The sequence below is a fragment of the Sitophilus oryzae genome, unplaced genomic scaffold (assembly GCF_002938485.1).
Source record: "Sitophilus oryzae breed Bouriz unplaced genomic scaffold, Soryzae_2.0 scaffold_909_pilon_pilon, whole genome shotgun sequence".
NCBI lineage: Eukaryota > Metazoa > Arthropoda > Insecta > Coleoptera > Curculionidae > Sitophilus > Sitophilus oryzae.
This window is the reverse complement of record NW_022147538.1, coordinates 315,048-338,699: the sequence shown is the minus strand read 5'-3', so window position 1 is coordinate 338,699 and position 23,652 is coordinate 315,048. Positions and strand designations below refer to the sequence as shown.

At 31.9% G+C, this 23,652-nt stretch overlaps 1 protein-coding gene across 2 annotated transcripts in view; it reads right to left on the bottom strand.

Moving 5' to 3' along the window:
- LOC115890722 (dynein heavy chain 1, axonemal-like) overlaps positions 1 to 23,652 on the bottom strand; it is an 84,241-nt gene that overhangs the window by 13,324 nt on the left and 47,265 nt on the right. For both annotated transcript variants that reach the window (XM_030911025.1, XM_030911026.1), the window contains 7 exons: positions 20,388 to 20,508; positions 20,134 to 20,325; positions 16,205 to 16,382; positions 14,901 to 15,033; positions 11,402 to 11,629; positions 6,763 to 6,955; positions 2,611 to 2,902 (listed from right to left, as the gene is read on the bottom strand). In XM_030911025.1, the coding sequence (XP_030766885.1) occupies positions 2,611 to 2,902; positions 6,763 to 6,955; positions 11,402 to 11,629; positions 14,901 to 15,033; positions 16,205 to 16,382; positions 20,134 to 20,325; positions 20,388 to 20,508 (1,337 nt within the window). The remainder of the gene's footprint in view (positions 1 to 2,610; positions 2,903 to 6,762; positions 6,956 to 11,401; positions 11,630 to 14,900; positions 15,034 to 16,204; positions 16,383 to 20,133; positions 20,326 to 20,387; positions 20,509 to 23,652) is intronic.

Below are 23,652 nucleotides of genomic sequence, written 5' to 3'. Positions count from 1 at the left end.
TATTTACTAGCAGACCTTGCAGTTGAACATTGTTTTTTAGAATCTCTTTTAGTGCAAAGTATACAAGATAGCTTAATAGCCCTTAGAAAAAACTCATCGCAACTTTATTAGAATATTTTTAACGGAAAAGCGGTAGTACTGGCCCTTATGTCCCTTAAGTGCTGTTGAGAAGGCGAGTTTTGTTGATGTAAATAATAACTGTTTATATATTTATAATTAATTTACTTTTTCCCAAAATATTTTGATTAAAAAAATATGTAAAAGTAGGCAACGCTATGCCGGTCAAGCTTAATCATGTGACCAAAAGTTTATTTGGTATCGCTTAAAGTTCAAAATTTGCATGCGATTTTCTGTATTATCGTAATGATATAAATTGTTAGCCTAACTTTAGCTTGAGGAAAGGAAATATTACACTGCAGCCTACGCAACTGGATTGGATAGAGATAGAAATTGGCCCTATTTGCAATTTTGTCTAAAAACAACGTGTACCTACCCCAATAACATACAGGATGCAGGAAAATTGAATTATTAAAATTTAAAATAATCTCATAAATATTGAAGAGGGAGAATTTCACATTAAAGGCTATTTGTAAGGTTTGTTATTTTTAGAAAATCTGGAGGTAGATATGAATAATATATAATACGTAAATATATGTTTTTTCTCATTTAAGCACTTGTATTAAATAAATTATTTATGCAGTATAAAATAACACTCATTCAGGGAGAAAAAATATACCAGCAATACCAATTAAACTTTTAGTTACGTAATCGAGAGCGCGAATTTTAAATTTATTGTTGCCAACCATGGATATATTCGGCGCAGGGCTAACCACAAAACATCCCCCTTTAGAACTTTTTCTTTAATGGCCATAAGCGGGAGTAAAAGACCAACCGCCCGAACAAACACTAGAGGCGCCACCTGTCATCAAATGGTGTAAAAATTGCGAAAATTTAATCATCTAATTTTGACACAAGCGGTCGCGCCTAACTTTTTCAATTTCAATTCAATATTCATTGTTTTCAAACTATATTATTAGACTTTGTTGTATTTTGTGAATGTATAAATGTTTTCTTAGTATAAAGTTGCATTATAGTAATTTAAATTATATTACATACATATTTAAGATTCAAATATTATGACATATATGTCAGTTGCCGTCTAAAATGTCATCTTGATAAAAAGTTAGTTATTGTCAAAAGTAGTTAAAATCATGTTAAAATATTAAAATTTACAAGTTATAATTAGATATTTTATATTATTTCAACAACAAACACACAATAGTACAGCGTAATGTTGATAGGCAGGTCCAAAACAAAAAGTGCCGTTATATTTTTCAGTTTTCGTTATCAACCGCGGAAGTTTCAGTGATTTTAGTGTTGTCGGATATTTTTATTTGTGAAATAGAAATATTGCGTTTGGATTGCAAATCTAAAAGTGGAAGTTTTATTGCAATGTAAGTAAGCGTTTGTCCATTTTATATTTTACTTTTTTCATACCTACTACAAATATACATAAATTGAAATTTTATAATTCGTTTTATTTAAAAAATGTTAGAAAACAAGCCTGTAATCCTGTAATTGACATAATTGTTATGTAATATGTTACATTTAAATGTAATGTATTACTTTACAAAATATATACAGGCGTTAATTGAAATTTTTTGAGTGCGAACAAACACGAGAGGCACTTTATTATTTACTTTCATTCCTTAACATGACAGACGAAGTTCTAAAGGGGGATGTTTTGTGGGGCTAACGAACTAGAATTTAAATTTCCCGCTTGGGATTAGGTGGTAGCTCTGCTGTAAAAAAACGTCAAGTTGGCACATTTATTTATTTATTTCTTGACATTATCATTCGTTTTGACACTTTAGTTTTGTATTACGAGTTTTTCGTTTAAATAAAGAGTGTTGTGAGACTTTAGCCTTAAAAATGTTTACTAGCAGACCTTGCCGTCGAACATTGTTCTTTTTAGAACCTCTGTGCGGAATGGTACAAGGTAAGTTAATAGCCGTTGCAAAAAACTCATCGCAACCTTATTAGGATATTGTGAACGGGAAAGCGGTAGTAATGGCCCTTTATGTCCATTAAGTGCTGTTAATGAGGTGAGCTTTGTTGATGTAAATAATAACTGTTTATATATTTAAATTAGTTTATTTTTAAAATATTTTGATTAAAATAAAATATTTAAAAGTCCTTTTACAACGCTGTGCCAGTCAAGCTTAATCACGTGACTAAAAGTTTATCTGGTATGGCCTATACACATGCCTATACATTTACTTTTGATCAACAAATTTAAACAATACTTGAAAATCATGCAACTACTATAATTGTTAGAAGGGACTACAAAACTTCTGAATTTATTTCCTGAATATTATTTTTAACTCCAAAATTGTCTACTATGTACAATATTATACAGTATGCTATATCGCCAACGTAAATTTTAAAAATGTTGAATAACTTTTCAAAACCTTTTAAAGAACTCCTGGAAATAAAGCAATTTGTTCATTTTTAAAATTTACATGGGATTTCCTATGTTCAGGTAGACAAGTTGAAAAAAAAATTCCAAATCTTTGAGTAGAAGGAGATATAGTTTAATATTTCATTTACCTGAGCTGACTTATCCAATCAAAATCATTCACATTCACAATATTCAAATTTACCAAATTCTGAGTTACATCTCGAGAGTGCACTTCTATTACAATCAGTGCAGATAGAATTTCCCTTTGCAGAAATGTCAAATTTCCTTTAACTAAACCTCTCAATGCGTCTAAATTTATTATAACAACGTCTTCGAGGAAAGTGTCTAAAGCGTTGTCAGCAATTCCTTTTTCCACGCCTGCTGTCCAAAATGCTTGACTGCATGCGATGACAACTTGACCAGGCCAACACAGAACCCATTCTAAAAATAAATTAAAAGTTCTACGCCAAACTGTCTAAAATATAAAATAATTTTTCTTTGTTTTTTTTTTAAATGGAACATCCTGTATATAATTTTTTATTAGATGGAGAGTTAAAAATGAACATTTTTGTATTTAAAGTATTTCAAAAATTTTAACGGTTTCGCAGATACATCCTGTATTATTTCATATGGCTCTTTCAACGGTAAAATATGCGAGAAAAATAATTGAGTGGCTTTGATAAAAATTTACTGTGGAAAATGCCATATAAAATATCAAACCGCGAATATCTGTAAAACCTTTAAACCTTTTGAAATACTCTAAATACAATAAATGTTTATTTTTAATTCTCCATCTACTAAAAAAATAATATACAGGCTGTTCCATTTAAAAAAAAAACAAATAGAAATTATTTTATATTTTAAAAAGTTTGGCGTAGAATTTTAAACATCCTGTAAGATTTACGATTACCATATTTATAGCAAAGTAAGTACAGACCATCTAAAGTAAATATCTAATATATTTTTGATGACAGTCCTTGTATTTTTAATAATTTTTAAGAAAGGCTGAAAGATGTATATTTTTTATTTATTTATTAATATCTCTGAAACTATCAAAAAAAATCATCCCGATCCACTGACACTTTTTTGAACCAACCTATAGAAGCTCCTATTAAGGGTGTATTCCGTTGCTTACCTTGGTTATGGTTTTATGTTCCGTTTCTATCGGTTTCCTGAAAGTTTTCTTATTACGGAACACGGTTCCTGAAAGATTCGGTTATAACTGTCACCAAACTAACCAGCGCAAGAAGGCTGGTTTTTCTGGTTTTGTTTGTCAATCAATGTCATTTATGTGACAGAAATCAAGCAAATATCGGAAGTTCAAGTGAAATTCTCTTTAATTTCTAAAATTTCGAATAATATTTTGTATTTACATCCAAAAGCAATGGAGGTAGGCAGTAAAGGTAAATAAATTACATTAACTAAATAGAGTGACTTTTTAGGACCATTTAAACTTATCATGCAGCCATTGTTTCTTAAAGTCAGGAACATTTAAAGACAACATGAAAAACAAGAAAACAAGTAATCGTGAATGTTTTGTAAGCTATAAAAATATAAATGTTGATTAGATTTGTTTATTTATTATTGATCCGTTTTAATATTGGACCTGCAAATTAGTAGTGGGAACTATCGAATGAATACTATCGAAACATTCGATAGTTGCAATTCATTCGAATAATTCGATAGTTAGTAAGAAAACATTCGTTGAAAACTATTCGAATAAAAATTATCGAATAGATCCGTCATCTGCCTTGAAATATTGTATTCTAGTAATTCGGCAGCAAAAACCATTCATTTATAAAATTAATTCATTTATTCGTCAGGATCGATTATAATAAAATATTAACTGAATTTTAGTTGTCGCCCGGCGACGTAGGTTTCATTCCGAGAAGCCCGACAGCGGTCGGTGGCAATGCTATGAAAGAAGCCGGCATCTTTGATTTTTTGCGGAGTCAGATATAGATAAGGACACATTATTTTTTTTATTGAGGTGCTAGTATTTACACAGAAAATACATTATGAAGGGCGCTGTTGCCATATTTTGGTATTAGTTGATATTAGCAAAGAATATTATTGTTTGGCTTTAGTTAGTTAGGGTTAGTATGTCTATATATTCTGCATTTTTTTAATTAATATTCTGTTGTTACACTGCAATAATACTTGTTATTTTGGATGTAGGAAAAGTTAGTAATGTTTTTAAGCAAAGACTGGTTTAATAAATAATAATAACAGTAATAATTTGTTATACCTATTAACAACAAAATTTAAAATAATTTAATATAAATATTTTTTTAAGTAGGTAGCAGCAAAATATAAACAACAAATTAGATGTCAGAATTATTTATATTAGATCCTATTTAAAAATAATCTAGTCTCTAAATTTTTTGTGTGTGGCAACGTTGGTTTATTAAATTATTATAATATATAAATTATTATAATATATAAAATAATATTAAATAATTATAATTACAGAACTAATTTGTTATATTAACAACAAATTTTAAAATCATGAAATATAAACATTTATTGATTTTCTAAGCATGCAGTGTAATGGAAGGAAAATAGAAATAAAAATTTAGAAATCAAAATTATTTATATTAGGTGCTTTATATTACTATTTAAAAATTATATTTACTTTTACTGGCATTTACTTTAAAAAATAAATGAAATATTTCTTCGCAAAAAAACTACATGTAAGAGAATTAGCATAAACAAAATACAAACATCGTTAACTTTTTTTTAAAATTGGCACGTGTAAAACTTTCATTTTAATTTTCTCACCCTATATTTTGAGTTCGATAACCCCCCATTTACTTAACCACATTACTTAAATTTGATTATTAAGTTCAACTAATTCATATTATTAAAACATCTAAAATACAAATATGTATTTTTAAAATTAATTGTAAGTTCATCTCATCTCTCTTAAAAATTGCTACTTCTCAAAATTTCCCATTAAAAAATAGACCATATACCATATAAAATTAAATAATTGAAAGATCGGACCACGGAAAACCACACAAATTTTCGGAAAAAATTTGACCACCTGCACATGCACACAATCGTCAATAAATAAAATTAAAAAATAACTACTATTTTAGTATTTTAACTATTTTAATAAACGCAAAAATAGCACAGTATTTATACGGCGAAGTTATAAAAATTTGGAAGAACTAATAATGCACTGACGCATACAAAAATCAAACGAATACTAAATTTCATTTATCAAAAGCATTCGATAGTCGTGGCGCAACGATAACCATTTGGTCGCACGGCGAGGTTGTCACATATGCTTTAGTATACAAATGAATGAATGATTTTATTCGAATAAAACCATTCGATAGTTGAAATCATTCATTCATTAACCATTCGATAGTCTAATTCATTCGATAGTTCCCATCGCTACTGCAAATCTTCACTTGAGCTGTCTAACGAGTTTAACAGTTTATTAATAAAGTACTTTTTCAATATTAAACTCCATTGAAAAGAAGAAGCAAACGTAAAAGCAGAGAATAGGTAATGTAAACGCCACGAATGTTTGGGAGTGATTTATCGCTTGATGAAGTTAGAATCGACACGCACGCTATCATTTTTACATTAAAAACGTAAATTTTTACCGCAGACGTAGGTTTTTAAAGACCCGCCCTAATCATCTGCCTGCGCTCCTCCTACTTATTCTAAAATGTTAGCGTGATTGACAAAGACGATACTCTGACGATACTACATCGCGTTTCTTTGATTGATTCGTTTTTGTGCGTCAGTCCATTGGTGTGCTTGCAGTGCGACCAGTCGGGCATTCCAGTTTATATTTATAACCAAATATATGTTTTGACAAGACTTTGACAGTTAAAACAACAAATTACAACAGATTATATATTGATTATTATATGACTTGAAACACCACGGTACTGGAATTAAGTTTTATGTGACCTTGAACAGATTAGTTCACATGGTAGCGACCGATGAATCACTCTCAAATATTCGTGGCATTTACTATACATTAAAAATGCATAAAAGATAAATAATTTTATAATAGAGGTATTGGAATTTAGAAAACGTCAACATTTGACGTTTCCAGTATTTTGCCAAACCGTTCCGTATGCAAACCGATGTTTTGCAGGAACCGCTCTTTATCGTAGTTTACCGGTCTGGTTCGCCTGGTTTTGCAACGGAATACAGCCTAATATTTTCCTGAAATGCATCCTAGTACATACTATAGGTTTGCACTTAAATAAAATTTCCATTTTTTTTCTATGAGCTACAGATGCCCGAAGCACTATTGCCGGACCCTACATAAATACCTTTTCTCTCTTTTTCATATATTTCTTTTAAACTCTCTCCCAATATAGTTCTTATAGTGTTTCTCATGGAATCTTCGACCACTAGCATCCAGTGTTCAACATTTCCCGTCGGATATAAGGTTGGGTTTAAAGCTACACATTCTTCTTCAGCAGAAAACATTTCTGTAATTTTTAGATCTTCTTCGAAAGTCAGCTGTAACGTAAAAAACATTATGTCCTAATAGTACGAGAGCTAGCAACGTCGGAAAAACAAGTATTTCAACTTCATTAAACAAGACGTCTTGATATATCTTTTAATATGCTCTCTGGAACAGCATGCGGCCCGTCTAGCTGCCGGTAAACGTTGCGTTCCCTACTGCGCATTGAGAGAAGATCCTATATTTTTATTAGTCCTTTAAATTCTAGTATTGAATATAAACCAAACATGTCTCCATAGCGCAGTGCGTAGAGTTTCCGACCACGAACCGATGATTCAGAGTTCGAATTCGGGTCGGGGCAAAGACTTTTTTATTTTATTTTCGTTTATATTCTGATAGTAAAGTATTAAATATTTGTTTTTATTTAATTACCAGAATTATTTAATACTTTACTATCAGAATATAAACGGAAATAAAATAAAAGTCTTTGGCCTGACCCGGATTCGAACTCTGAATCATCGGTTCGTGGTCGGAAACTCTACGCACTGCGCTATGGAGACATGTTCGGTTAATATTCAATACTAGAATTTATAGGACTAAATTAATAAAAAATATAGGATTTTCTTCCGATGCGCAGTAATGAACGCAACGGGTATCGGCAGCCAGACGGGTCGCATGCTGCTCCAGAGAGCATAGTAAAAGATATATCAAAGAGTCTTAAAATACTTTCTCGAAAACGTTGTTAGCTCTCTTACGCCCACTTGCACCGTTTGTATAAACTTTGTTTAAAGGCTAAACAGTGATTAACTATAATAAAATATGTATAATTAATCACTGTTTGGCCTTTAAACAAAGTTTATACGAACGGTGCAAGTGGGCATTAGACTATAAAGAGCTTCGCCGAAAGCGATAAGAATAAAGATTTTTTCCAAGTTCTTGAAGTTATTAAGAAGGCATTTTCTTCATCCTGCATAAGGCCATTGTCGGCATTGTCTCATCCACAGAATAAGCAATATCAAAATATTTGTTTTTATATTATTTCTGCGACATCCTATATTATATGCAACCTGAATTATTTCTGACAGCAACGTCAGCAATTATTTCAGATGCACGTCATCAATAATATCGACACTGACACTAAAGTTTTTAAACCTGACTAAATAAAATTTGGGCAAAAATGTTTAAATTTGTTGTATAATTTAAGATACCGAGCAGCTCTTCATTTTACTTTATAGAACAAATGATTGTAACAGATATGTTATTTAGATTAAAGCTGCAAAAATTAGTTTAAACCGAATTTTATTATCGCTATGTCGCCAACATTGCGCCGTGTTCATCAATGTTGTCCTTTATTATTTGACAATTATCCTAGTGTCAGTCATTATTTTGTATAATATCGTATTGTTGTTGAATCTTTGTGAGTAATTGTCGTTTTCTTGCCTATTCTGATAGTACTTTTTTAAAAATTGCACTTTTAAGCACAAACAGTTCTTTTAAAAACTAAATTTTCGAGTTTTTGTATTGCATTCCTGGAAATTGTGTGTTAAAAATATGCCGAATCATTTAAACAGTCGAAGCAAAGAGCTTGTAGCTTCCCTTTTTTTTAAACTATTTTGAACGAGAACGAATAAAGGCCCTTTATTACCCTGCAGTCACAGAAGTAAGTTTGATTGATAAGCACACTATACCACTTTCAAAGTTAGTTTTTATTAAATTCTGTGATTATTAGTTTGTGCATTAATAGCACCCTCTTACTTGTTATTACCACTTACGGCGTTGTAAGATATACATCAATAAATAAATAACCCATAATAACGCTTAGAATGGACTTCATAATGGACTAGTTTTTGCCAATAAAGTAATAAGTAAAATATGCTATAAAACAAATAAATCAATTAATCACTAAAATATTAGTTATTAAATTAAAAATAAAACATAAAACTCTTTAAAAAGTGATATAATAAATATGTTGTTTGTCAGTTTTAAATTAAGATTCATCTCATAAATCGATCACAATCCAGCAACGCTGTCGCCATCGAAGTTGATCACGTGCATCGGAAATTGTTTTGCGATTACCATACTAAGTAATAAAAAAGTGGGTGCCGGGCCACAGTGGCATCAAAGGCAACGAAAAGCCCGATGAGCTAGCTAGGCAAAGATCAATCCTATCTTGGTCCAGAGCCAGTACTGAGAATACCCAAGTGTATGGCCCGTAGGGCACTAAAACTCTAGAGAAACAGACAGGCACAGCAAGGCCTTTATCCAATGACCTAGCTCTAATACAGAAAAAGAATTGCTAATGCTTAGCAGGAATGAAGCATAGATAAGATACTATATAATATAAAATATAGTCTGTCCAACGAGAAGATCCTTGACAGTGATAGATGTGTCTGTCATTTTAATTTCAAAGTAGTTTATTTTATTTTACAAAGAAATAAGTTGGTACAACTGGAACGCATAGCAGCAAATTATTATGTTTAAAATTTGACTGACAAGTGATTACTTCAAAATATTGTGAAAAAAACTGTATAAAACTGAAAAAATGTAATCGAGTTATTTAATTTAATAAAAAACGGTATGTGTTAATAAAAAACAAACAAGAACAAGACATCACATACCAAAAAAATATAAAAAAGAACTATTTCTTGCTTATTTTCGTTCAAGCTTTATGAAACTTCCCGCATTTATGATTATATTTATCAATATAACTTATGTACAAATACAAATTTGTAATATTCCGCAGGAATAAATAAAACAACACAAATAAAACAAACTATTTTATTATTAATAATACTTACCAAATTTTATAGGTACCTTAAAGGTTGATTAATTAACTTTAATCTTAGTTTTTTTAAACCAGTACCTTTGGCATTATATTTCTTGTGCAGTACTAAAATCCATTATTTGCCTATCGTGTGATGTCGATATTTTACAACTACTCCAGTTTTTAGTATGTGTTTAGTATGTATATGAATTTTAAAGATGGTAACTTTATTGGTGTATAAGACTTTTTGCCTGGGCAGCGAGTATTAACCATAAACTGTGCTCTGGGTCTACAGTTAATTTTCACTCAATTTTTCCTCCACTTGACTTCAAAAGACACAGAACACACGTAATAACACGAATCAAAATGCATAATCTTCCAAAATGCAGGGTATTTGACAAAACTGACAAAAGTTGACACAAAATTATAACCTCTAATTTGGCAAGACTTTGACAAGCGTCAAAAATCTAAAGGCGAGTTCATACGCATCGGCGTCCGTTTGTCGTTCATCGTTGCGGCAAACCAATAAAATTGAAATACGATCTGTTATTTTTGAAATAAACCAATAAAACTGGTTAAAAACAACAAGAGGTGACGTATGACGGATTTATATTTAAACCCATCCATAGTTAACTTAAAAATTATTAGAAACTTTTTTTAGTAAAATAAATTAATTGATAGGTATGGGACGTCATCTGCTTTTCTTCTGTCATCGTGTGTCGAAATCTTACCTGAGAAAAAAAACAGAGTATAGATAGGAAACGCAATACATTTTGTCCGGACCGAGCGGTGGCGTCATCTCGAGGGTCAAGTAACGAAATAAAAAATAAATTTAAAACGGATAGTTTGTATTTTTTTCGAATTTTTCCATTTATTCAAGTAAATTGATTCAAGAAAGAACCAATTTAGTCGAATAAATGGATCTAAGTTAAAATGACAAAGGGGATATATCAAAAACACAAAAAAAACTATAAGAAACCATCTTTATTGAATATCTTGGTTTATACTATGTAACACGTGTTAACACTTACTATTTGATCCTTCGGAAACATATGCATTTGGGCATCATTTTGGTAATTCTTACAGCCAGTAACACAACACTTAAAAACCATTTTCTACATTTAAAAAATATGAAAAAACACAAGAACAGAGCTGTATAAAAATCAAAAACAAATTCAAAACACGATCTACGAATAACGGGCAAAATAAAATATAAATTGACAAGCTAGGTAAAAACAGGTAAAATTTTAAATTTTGTTATTTTTTTTGGTAATTGCGCCCCCTCGTGCGTCTAGTACTAGACTATCGGCTACAACCTGTCACTTCCATAAGAGTTTCATAGGCATGGGAATGAAGTACCGATTACAACAGGCCTCATGACATGACACATGGCTGTCAAGTGTTACCTGAACAAGTCCAACCTGTATCAAGGAAGTCTTTGCTGCAGACTCTGCGATAAAGATCCTGAAACAGCGGAGCACATAATATGTCACAGCGAGGCTCTGGATCGCAAGCGACACTTTTTATTTGAAAAAGCTATAGGCTAGAACCGGAGCAACTGTGCTCCCATCCTATCAAGGACCTGTATAAGTTAGTGCAGGGCACAGGGATAGGAGAATGGGTGCAGATATAGAAAGGGAACACACACAATAGGTCTTACAGGTCGCAGTGTTTCCGGCAGAGGACGGCCACTTGTTATTGAAAAAAAAGTAAGTAATAAAAAAATAAAATTACCTACCCTGGATATATTCTCGAAACACTTTCTCAGATGAGGTTGGACAGCTAAAGGGTTGCGTGCTTGAGAGAGAATCTCCAACAATTCGTCATCGCTAAGGAAGTATAATCTCGGAAATGTAACCCTCTTAATTTCCAAGTATTCGGACAGGCCTTTTTGAATAACTTGGAGTACATGATTAGCGTCCTTAAGGCTCTCTAATAGTCTTCTATCACCACAATATTCAATAATCTACAATAAAATAACCCCCTTTCTGAAAAATATGCGGATAAATTTTTATCTTAGATATACAGAAAAAATCTAATACGTACACATTTGTACTAAAGTGTTTTTTGTAATGAAATGTGTATACAGGGTGACAATTTGAAAACGAACAGTATTTAATATTACCTATACCGATGATAGTATGAAAATTTAGCGAAACAGGTCAATTTACATATCAAGGGGGACAATTTTTGAAGCATTTGTTATCGTGTTACTTTCAACCCCTTGACCCCCAGGGCACCTACCCCTAAAATTTTAAATAGCAACCCCTATTTCTTTTACCATTTTTGTGTTTCTTATAGAATTCTACATAAACTGCATTATTTTTTTGAGAATTTTATAAGGAACACAAAAATGGTAAAAGAAATAGGGGTTGCCATTTAAGATTTTAGGGTTAGGTGCCCTGGGGGTCAAAGGGTTGAAAGTAACACGACAACAAATGCCTCAAAAATTGTCCCCCTTGATATGTAAATTGACGTATTTCGCCAAATTTTCATACTATCATCGGTAGAGGCAATATTAAGTACTGTTCGTTTTCAAATTGTCACCCTGTATAAACGATAGCAAATAAACTTTTAGTTACGTCATCGAGAGCGCGATTAGACTAACTGGAATTTAAATTTCCCGCTGGTGATTCAGGTGGTTGCCACATTTATTTATTTATTTCCTGATATACTCATTCATTTTTACACTTTTTAATTTGGGTTTTAATTGAATTGTGTTGTGATACTTTAAGCTTAAACATTTTTACTAACGGACCTTGCGGCCTTCAATTGTTCTATTTAGAATCGCTTTTACTGCGAAGTGGACAAGATGCCGAAGCAGCTAAACAGCCTTTGCAAAAAACTCGTCGCCACCTTATTAGAATACTTTGAACTGGAAAACGGATTAAAATAAGTGCTGTTAAGGGGGTGAGTTTTGTTGATGTAAATAATAACTGTTTATATATTTATAATTAATTTATTTTTGTTTCCAAAAATATTTTGATTAAAAAAATATGTAAAAGTGGGCAACGCTGTGCCGGTCAAGTTTAATCACGTGACTAAAAGTTTATTTAATATAATCTAAGAGTCTGCCAGAACCAATGACTAAAGAATACAAGAACATGTAACGGCCATATACGGGCTGCAGCAAAATTTGTGACCTTTAGACGCCATTTTTTTGGACATAACGAATGAATCATCAGCTGTTGATCAGCGACAATTTTAGCGATTTTTAATAGTTGGTTGTGTGCAAGAACAGTTAAAGTTTACCGTTCTTGGGTTGTGTGTAGTGAACTTTGAATAAACTTTATTACAATGGTAATTTGTTCAGCTTTCAAGTGTAAAAGGCGCAATGCTAATAAAGATCCAGGAGTTACGTTTTATAGGGAAATAAACAGTCCACTACACCTTTTTAGCTTTTTTTTTATTGAATTCGATAATTATTTTTCTGATATTATATGTACTTGATATGTGCTATACGTCGATACTAGTTTTGTACCTTTTGTTAACATTATAATACGTTTTTTTCGTAATTAATTAGTATGATACCACAGGACACACCAGAGGCGTAGTGAAAATATTTACCAAAAATATAAATATCGCTTCAAGCGGCTATGTTAAGAAAAATATGTGCCACGGCACTATTTGGAAGAATGGTCACAGTTTGGTCTCGGTTGCTATTTGTCCTTGTATTCTTTAGTCATTGGCCAGAACCAAGGTTATTAAATTAAACAGGCTACCTCGTAACTTGACATTAGTCGCCATATTGCGCGTCATCGTGCGGTACTCAGCAGCATAGATAAAGGCAATAAATTTAGATTGGAAAGCCCGTCAAAATTTTAGGTCGCGAAATTGTTTTGGTTTGGTTTGGTTTTGTTGATCTGCCGCTGCTATAGCAGTTGCTAAGAACAACCGCAAACAATAACAGAAATAATTATCTCTTGTCAAAGTCAGAATGTTCAAAAATTGTAAAATCTTTCAAAATTTAAACCGCCCTCATTGAAAAAATACCGAAAAGTATTTAAAGCGTCCATTATCAATGTAATTATTGCTATATTGTGAATTTAATTTAAATTTGATTTACTCAAACCCGTGATAATTGTAAAAAAGTGGCATTAAAAACTTAAAAAGCTCTGTTGTGAACTGCAAAAACCATAGTGGATCGTGGCATAACGTCGGTTTCCAATGTTTCATAGGTATTTCATACATGTCCTTATATAAAATAAAGTTTCTTGTATGCAACACAATATATTTTATTTACAAAATTAAAAGAAAATAAATAATTCAATAAAATTTAATAAATAATATTTGGCGACATAATTCCGGAAAAAGCCGAACCGATCCGAAATTATCAAAAGCTTTGGGTCGCGACCGTTGCAAGAATAGCGCCAAATTGGCGCTATTTCATATATTGGAACTATGATATATTCTATGTCATATTTTCAAGCTATGATCCCTTCCCCGACACAAACGGTACATTGTGAAACAGGAAATTGTAGAGAGAAATAACATAGGATACAACATTTTAATGAACAGTGCTTTCCATAAAATCAATAAAATGAAAAACATACGAAATAATATTCATGTACTGATTTCTTTCGAAAATCGACAACTATGAAACTATGATCTCTTCCCGGACACAAACAGTACATTGTGAGACAGGAAATTGTAGAGAGAAACAAACCCTATAATATAGGATACAACATTTTAATGAACAGTGCTTTCCATAAAATCAATAAAATGAAAAATATACGAAATAACATACATGTACTGATTTCTTTCGAAAATCGACAACTATGAAACTATGATCTCTTCCCGGACACAAACGGTACATTGTGAGACAGGAAATTGTAGGGAGAGACAAGCCCTATAATATAGGATACAACATTTTATTGAACCGTGCTTTCCATAAAATCAATAAAATGAAAAATATACGAAATAATATACATGTATACTGATTTATTTCGAAAATCTATAAAACTATGAAACTATGATCCCGATTCTCTGATACATAAAGATTTTATCGAAGAACAATTTAACTTGTGTAATTGTTATTATTATTAAACCTTTTTTAATAGATATTTTAAAAAAAACCGTTGCTGACGTAATCGCGCCAAGTGCTGATATTGGTCCAAAGTTACAAAGCAACCTGTTTAATATAGTAATCTTGTGCCAAGACGAATAAATATATGATATTAGTGACTGTCATATATTCCCTCGTCAGTGACACTATGACAAAAATATAATTGTAGTACATTTGGTATGTCCAGGGCGTTTCTCATAATTCGCTTCCATGTTCTTTCCATTGTTTTGTATTTTTTACTTTCAGCCGGAAGCTGCTTAGTGATATCCTCACTGCTGAAAATTGGTTCCATGTACATCCACTGCCTGTAAACGATTTTCTTTTAGCGTTCCAAAAAAAGTAATACCTACATCAAAGTGGTGTTTTTTTTAATAGAACCCCTCAGAAATCAATATATTAATTGATTTTTGGAATCTAGGAAAAACAATAAAGATGAGTTTTGTTAAAGAAGCATATCGTCGTCTTCCACGCAAAATGCATTATTTAGCAAATATTAGAAGCTTGTTTCGACTTGTCACGCATGTCCAGACAAAATTTCCTAACTTTGTGCTACAGCAGACAAAATAAATGGAATATCAGTCAATTTTAATTTCAGTAAAAGATAGCCAAATTGGAATGTATCCGGTATAGTTTCTAATATGTAGTTAAAATAGCCGTTGCATTGTCCAAAATATTACACAGTGTCCAAAAGAAAATACAAATCAAAGCAAAACCTGAATAAATCTTTTTTGAAACACTGGGTTACCCTGATCATTATTTTAAGGTTCACATTTAGAATACTGTAATAAAAATGATAAAATAATGGAGCTCAAATTTAACCCACTAAGTATTTTATTTTTTGGCTGATTTATTGCCTAAAATGCTTTAAAACTATATTTGATACCAATTAAACTTTTAGTTACGTAATAGAGGGTGCGTTTTTTAAATTCATTGTTGGGCCAATCATAGACATATTCGGCGCCGAGCTGACTAACTGGGTTTTAAATTTCCCGCTGGGAGTTCAGGTGGTAGCTCTGCTGTAAAAAATGTCAAGTTGTCACATTTATTTATTTATTTTCTGACATTGTCATTCGTTTTGACACTTCAGTTTTGTATTACGAGTTTTTTTTTGGTTTGAATACTTTAAGCTTAAAAATATTTACTAGCAGACCTTGTAGCCGAACATTGTTCTTTTTAAAATCTCTTTTAGTGCGAAGTGTACAAGATAACTTAATAGCCGTTACAAAAAACTCATCGCAACTTTATTAGAATATTTTGAACGAGAAATCGGTCGTAATGGCCCTGTATGTCACTTAAGTACTGATAAGAAGGTGAGTTTTATTGATGTAAATAACTGTTTATATATTTATAATATATTTATTCTTGTTTCTTAAAATATTTTGATTAAAAGAAAATATGTAAAAGTTGGCAACGCTGAGCTGGTCAAGCTTAATCGCGTGACTAAAAGTTTATTTGGTATGAACTATAGTGTAATACTTTTGGACATCCATCCACTCCTCGATCACTTCGGCTGTAATTTTTAGTTTCTCCTCCCACTCAGTAATCTTATCCTCAAAAGGCCCTTTAAAAGGGCTGAACGAAATTTGCTGAGTCATTACGATGTGATCATCTAGCATTTGTTGTTGCTCTTCAGATATCTTCATTATGTAGGTTCCTGAAATGAAATAAAATGTCTTGTCACGAATAAATATTTTCCTAATCTTATTTTTTTTATGTCTGTAAAAAAATTATGTGTATACTTATTTATAGTGTTTCATTATTTCAGTTTACTAAACTGTAAAAGAGGTATTTAAAATAGTAGACGTTGGCAAATATACTTAAAAGTCTATTAAGCTGTACTTTCGGGTCGCTCTCAGAGGTCGAGTAAAGCGGGTGTGTGGCCGAAGGAAATAAACATTATATTTATTTAAACCATTATAATCAATCTATTTCCGTATTGGAACGAAATTTTAAATTATATGTAGTATATTTATTTTCGAGAAAATTTAGTCCAAACATAAGGAATATTTTGTTGATGTCTGACCATCAAAATGTTAAAAAATATAAAAGTTGTCTAAAAATGTGCTACAATACGGATATAGTATTAATCGTTTATCTTTAATTTCCTTCTTCATTTGTGTAAAAATACCTATAGTAAACGCCACGAATGTTTGGGAGTGATTCATCTGTCGCTACCATGTGAACTAATCTGTTCAAGGTCACATAAAACTTAATTCCAGTGCCGTGGTGTTTCAAGTCATATAATAATCAATATATAATCTGTTGTAATTTGTTGTTTTAACTATCAAAGTCTTGTCAAAACATATATTTGGTTATAAATATAAAATGGAATGCCCCATTGATCGTACTGCAAGCACACCAATGGACTGACGCACAAAAACGAATCAATCAAAGAAACGCGATATAGTATCGTCTTTGTCACTCACGCTAACATTTTAGAATAAGTAGGAGGAGCGTAGGCAGATGATTAGACCGGGCCTTTAAAAACTTACGTCTGCGGTAAAAATTTACGTTTTTAATGTAAAAATGATAGCGCGCGTGTCGATTCTAACTTCATCAAGCGATGAATCACTCCCAAACATTCGTGGCGTTTACTTTAACCAGTTTTACATAAAACATTAAATGCCGAACGCTTATTTTGCTACTTTTTCGGACTAATGAAATGGACTCTTAATAGTAATTCAATGGTTAAAAAATCTACAGTGAACAAAACTAATTAAAGTATTTTTTTTTTGTAGAAATTTAAAAATGTGAACTTATTATTTATACAAACATACAGAATGTGGATAACTTAAGAGGTGGCAACATTGCATTCTCCCGAATTAGAATTAGAATAAGTGGGAGGGGGGTTAATCTCTGCGACCTTAGAGATCTATTGTGTCCCCCTTTCTTGAGTTATAACTCATCATACAGTTCCAGGACTTCCTACTGAGACCCGTGTCCCTCACAGTCGAGGAGCTACGACCCAGGCCGGGTAGACGAAACGGTAGCTTGTGTCGCTTGTTGGGTTTAGAGGTTGGAGGTAGGCTCCCGACCCTTGGAGGAGGTGGTAGCTTGTATGCCACTTGCGGAGGATGGTCTCACGCAAGTGTCAGCCACCTCTCCTGTAGTTCTCTTTGGGTTTGGCCCCTTGGAACTTTCATTGTTACTGTTCCCAGTGTCGCTAGGGGGTTTCCCCACAGCTTCACCGGTGATGTTTTTATTACTATTATTACCAGATCTCATAGTGTTCCTATGAGTCGCTAGGGACAGTCGGTCCACTTCTACAGAGCCCCGCATGTAGAAGTAAGGGGTAAAATACAATGGGGTGCCCCCCGGTGCCCCAAGGTTGAGGCTGTCCGTAGCCCCGCCCGGTATCGTTATATGTCTTGGTGCAATTCCCTGGCCACGACACTACAGTCAGGGACAAGACGATGAGTGAGATGCTTCTTAGACCAAGCCAAGTGCTAGAGGGGATTCCCCCCAGCACCTGACCAGGAGCTTCCCCATCAACGACAAGGTCTTGCATCTCCTAGGGGAAGATTCTCCCGAAGCACTATAAACAAATTTCCGGAAACTGAACAAGCGGCACTCAAAAGTTTTTCAATATTTTCCATAAAATGTCAAGAAAAATATAAAATTTTCAAAATATTTTTATTTTCGCAAAAAAAACTCTCAGGCTTGTTTCTACCATCGAACTATACTACTTGCACTTATTTCCGGGACACACTGTATAACTTAAGAGTCCATTTCACTAGTCCGAAAAAGTAGCAAAATAAGCGTTCGGCATTTAACGTTTTATGTAAAACTGGCTAGGTACTTTTACACAAATGAAGAAGGAAATTAAAGATAAAGGATTGTACTATAGTCTGTCCAACGAGAAGATCCTTGACAGTGATAGATGTGTCTGTCATTTTAATTTCAAAGTAGTTTATTTTATTTTACAAAGAAATAAGTTGGTACAACTGGAACGCATAGATATATTGAAAATTTGATTGACAAGATGACAAGTGATTACTTAAAAATATTGTGAAAAATGTAATCGAGTTATTTTATTTAATAAAAACGGTATGTGTTAATACAAAACAAACAAGAACAAGAACTACATACCAAAAAAATATATAAAAGAACTATTATTTACTTTCAAGCTTTATGAAACCCCCTATTTATGATTATATTTATCAATATAACTTATGTACAAATACAAATTTGTAATATTCCACAGGAATAAATAAAACAACATAGGTAAATAAAACAAACTATTTTATTAATAATAACACCTACCAAATTTTATACCTTAAAGGTTGATTAATTAACTTTAATCTTAATTTTTTTAAACCAGTACCTTTTGACATTATTTTTCTGCAGTACTAAAATCCATTATTTACCTATCGTGTGATGTCGATATGTTACAGCTACTCCAGTTTTTAGTATGTGTTTAGTTTGATCCTTCTACCATATATGAGATGCACTTATCTACGACGAAATGGTATACAAACTTTATCGATGGCAACTTCATTGGTGTATAAGACTTTCTGCCTGGGCAGCGAGTATTAACCATAAACTGTGCTATGGATCTACAGTTAATTTTCACTCGATTTTTCCTCCACTTGACTTCAAAAGACACAAAACACACGTAATAATACGAATCAAAATGCATCATCTTCCAAAACGCAGGGTATTTAACAAAAGTTGACACAAAATTATAACCTATAATTTGGCAAGACTTTGACAAGCGTCAAAAATGACAAAAATCTAAAGGCGAGTTCATACGCATTGGCGTCCGTTTGTCGTTCATCGTTCCGTCAAACCAGTAAAATTGAAATACGATCTGTCATTTTTTAAATAAACCAATAAAACTGGTTAAAAACAACAAGACACGACGTATGACGGATTTATATTTAAACACATCCCTAGATAACTTACAAATTATTAGAAACTTTTTTTAGTAAAATAAATAGATTGGTATGGGACGTCATCTGCTTTTCTTCTGTCATCGTCTGTCGAAATCTTACCTGAGAAAAAAAAACAGAGTATATATCTGTATTGTAGCACATTTTTAGACAACTTCTTTATTTTTAAGATTTTGATAGTCAAACCAAATTTTCTCGAAAATAAAGACATAATTTAAAATTCCGTTACAATACGAAAATAGATTGAAGTTTCGTGATTACAGTGATATATAATTTATATGGTTTTGTAACAAATTGCTCGCTATTTTATGGCAAATACTGAAGCTCTGCAAACTTTATCAAACCTTAATCAAAGCACAGGGTGTTTGGAATTTTAGGTGTGGCTTAACACGACAGGATGGGGCTAAGCCTTAGGCAGATTTTTGAAATATAATATATATTTCCTTCTGCCACACACCCGCTTTACCCGACCCCTGAGAGCGACCCGAAAATGCAGCGAAATAGACTCTTAACCTGTATCTTTATATGCTGTTAGCTCCAAACGGTTATCCTCCCATTGAGCCAACATTTTATCCAAAGTTTGCTCGATGCTGTACTCTTTGGTGGCCGCTTCCGCTATGCTTTTAATTTCATCGATATATTGTTCTACCCCCAAGGCCAAAACGTCGTGGAAAGTAATTGTGGTGGACCAGACCAATTGTATATCTAAATACAACATATTAAATATATTTATTTGTGAATTATCTTGTGTAACTAAACTTATTAACCTGTTTTCTCGGCAAATTCATCCCAGTGTCTCTGTCGCATTCCGGGATTTCTTATACATTGCAATAGCGGAATAAGCGGTTTAAATTCATCAATTTGATTTCGAATAGCAATGGCAACGCCCTATAAATATTAGGGTGTCCGTTATTTACAAATAACTGTAAAATTTATTTCAATGGGCTTGTCGGGTTTTGCCAGGCGGATGAAACTGCCATTTGAATTTTGGAAACACGGCGGAGTTTCTGCCAGTAGAGGGATAGATGGCGCTGCGTAGAAATTTCATCTAAAGTCCCTAGATATTCATCTAGGGACTTTAATTTCATCATGATTTTATCAAGTCATCCACAGAGTACACAGAGTATAGTTTAATTAACAATTCGTTTGATTCTCTGTGGAGTAATTGGAGTAGTTGGAGTAGTTGAAAAATATAAATATTTATATAAAATGTTGATAATTTTACAGCGATGTGCTTTGTTACCCTATGAATAAACATTGATATGAAGTTGCTTTCGCCAGAAACAATTATAATTAAATAATTTAATAAAAATTTAATTTCTAAGTGACCCGGATCAGTTAGATCAGTAAAATAAATTGAAAAATAAACGTCATTCCATATTTGGCAATGTCTGTCAGTTTCTGTGAAGTGGAAGTGAATTGTGATTTGTTTTTATGGGAATATTTTACGGATTTTTGCGAATTTAGAGTATTTTGGACGATAGGATTGTGAAATTTAAAAGCCAAGTAGTTTAATATATAAGATTAATTAATCCCTGTGATAATTTTTATGAAATTTCTCATAATCAAAACAAATTCTTTCAACAAAATGGCTGTCTCAGAAATTTGGAAGATCATTAATTTTAAAGTTTTATTTAAGTGTATTTATATCGAATCAAGAATTTGTATAACATATTAAAAGCTTAATTTTAAAGGTTGTGCAGTAATTTATGTAAGTGTACGCTTTTAGATAAATATTAAATATACAAATTTGCAAAGACAAACAAGTAATTTTAAAAAGATCATTTATTTATTTAAACGAGTATAATCATTAATCATTAGGTTGAAAATATATTTGTATTTACTTATTTATATATTTTCTATACCCTTGTATTATTTATAAGCCCTATATGTCCTGTTTTATTTGAAAAAAAAATGCTTCGAGTCATCGAGAATAGATTTAATAACAATTTTGTCCCTTGGCTTTGTGTATTATATAATGTGAATTGTAAGATGTTTCTATTTGAATAGGTCATTAAAGTTGAGATTAAAGTTATACCAAATTATATTCACGGTAACTATATGTCTTTTATATAATGAATTATTTATTTATAATTTATAACCTTTTTTATAATTACTTATAACTGATTGTATAAATTCTGATAACTTTTATATATACTTGTATAGTGTTGAATGTGTTATATGTAATTTTATTAACAATGTTATAATAAAATAATCAAGTTACAAATTTTTCGTGTTTTATTCTAATTTCAGGGATAATTTCAACCTAATTATTAATTTATTTGTATCAAAATACATTATTTTTATTTTGTAAAATGTTTTGTTACAAATAAGTTCATAATCTAGATTGAAATTACCAAATATAAGTAAAAAACTTATGAACTGGCAGTAAAGGTCCATTTAAAAATATGGCGCGAACTTTTAGTTCTGCCAGTAGCCCGCTTGGATCGCGTCGAGCGCGTGTTTCCAGGCTTTAACATAGGAGTTTTCATTTCTTTCAGTTAGTTATTCTATGGGTTTTGCATTTAAACGCCTGATTTATTAAAAGCCTGTATAGTTACTTTTTAACGTTTTTTAAAATTTTAATATAGGGTTCTAATGCAGTGTCGATATGGCATTACGACAATAGTCATCAAAACCAACTCATGATATCAAAAAATAACATCATCAAGTAATGATAGTTAAAAAAATTGCAGATTGGTGGTGGCAAGTTCATTTCGCTCTTAAAAATTAACCAAGGCATATATTGACATCAGTCAAAAACCAAAACATTCAGGAGGCTGACCGAAAAATAATATTTTAGGAAAATTTGCTCACGAAATTATTGCACAGTGTGTTTTAAAGATCGGGTAAAAAACAACTCTTCGATTTACCCTGTATAATAAATCTACTACTAAAGTTTATAACAAACTGAATTTACGAATTAAAGTTGATATATTTATATACAGTTTGCTAAAAAATTCAAGGAAATAGGGCTAAATATAAAAATATATAAAACTTCAAACTTGAGGTAAAAAAATATAGAGTAATCGCAAAACAATTTCCGATGCACGTGATCGACTTTGAGTGACAAGCGATGGCGACAGCACTGCCAAATTGTGATGGATTTATGAGATGAATCTTAATTATAATAAGTAATAAAATTGACAAACAACATATTTATTATATCATTTTTTAAAAAGATTTACGTTTTATTTTTAATTTAATAACTAATATTTTAGTGATTAATTGATTTATTTGTTTTATACCTTATTTTACTTATTACATATTGGCAAAAACTAGTCCATTTTGAAGATTATTATACGCGTTATTGAGTATCGGTTTGGCAGTCTAGCCAGAGGTCGTGTTTTTTCGTTCGCTGGCGCTACCGGCATTGAGTGTTTGTTTTGTTTTGTTTTATTTGAACTTTAATTGAATTTGCGTTGTTCTCTGTTTTGATGTACTCTAGTAACCTGACAACGTGACGACGTGCTAGTTTGCGTATTCTTGTTTGTTTTAAATTTCGACTTGGTATTGATACCATTAACCTTTATTTATAATTATTGAACTTGAACCTTACAGCGCGGCGTGCTAAGTTTGGTTGTGCGTGTGTTTACTATATTCGGTTTATTTGCCTAATCTCTTTTCTGTTCCGCTGTCATTGACTTTTATTTAAAATTGTTCATTGCTACTATCTAAATGGCTGAGTTTAAGTGTGATTCCTGCCAGAAAGTCGTCTCGGAAAAGGACAAATATAAACTTCGTTGTAATGGGGAATGTCGCCGGAACTTTTGTATGTCCTGTACTGGGTTAGATAAAACAACAACAAAAATACTCTGCCAACAAAAGTTCAACAATATCAGATTTTTCTGCAATATCTGTGACTCACCCACGTTAAAATATCTTCATGACAAGGTAACTCAAGTTCAAAAATCGCAAGCCTCTCTAGACACTGTCGAAGCTCTGGGAACCTGTCTAAAGAAGAACAATGATCTCCTTCCGGTCATTAGTGAGATGTACGATATTTTGAGTTACCATGACTCCAAGTGGAAG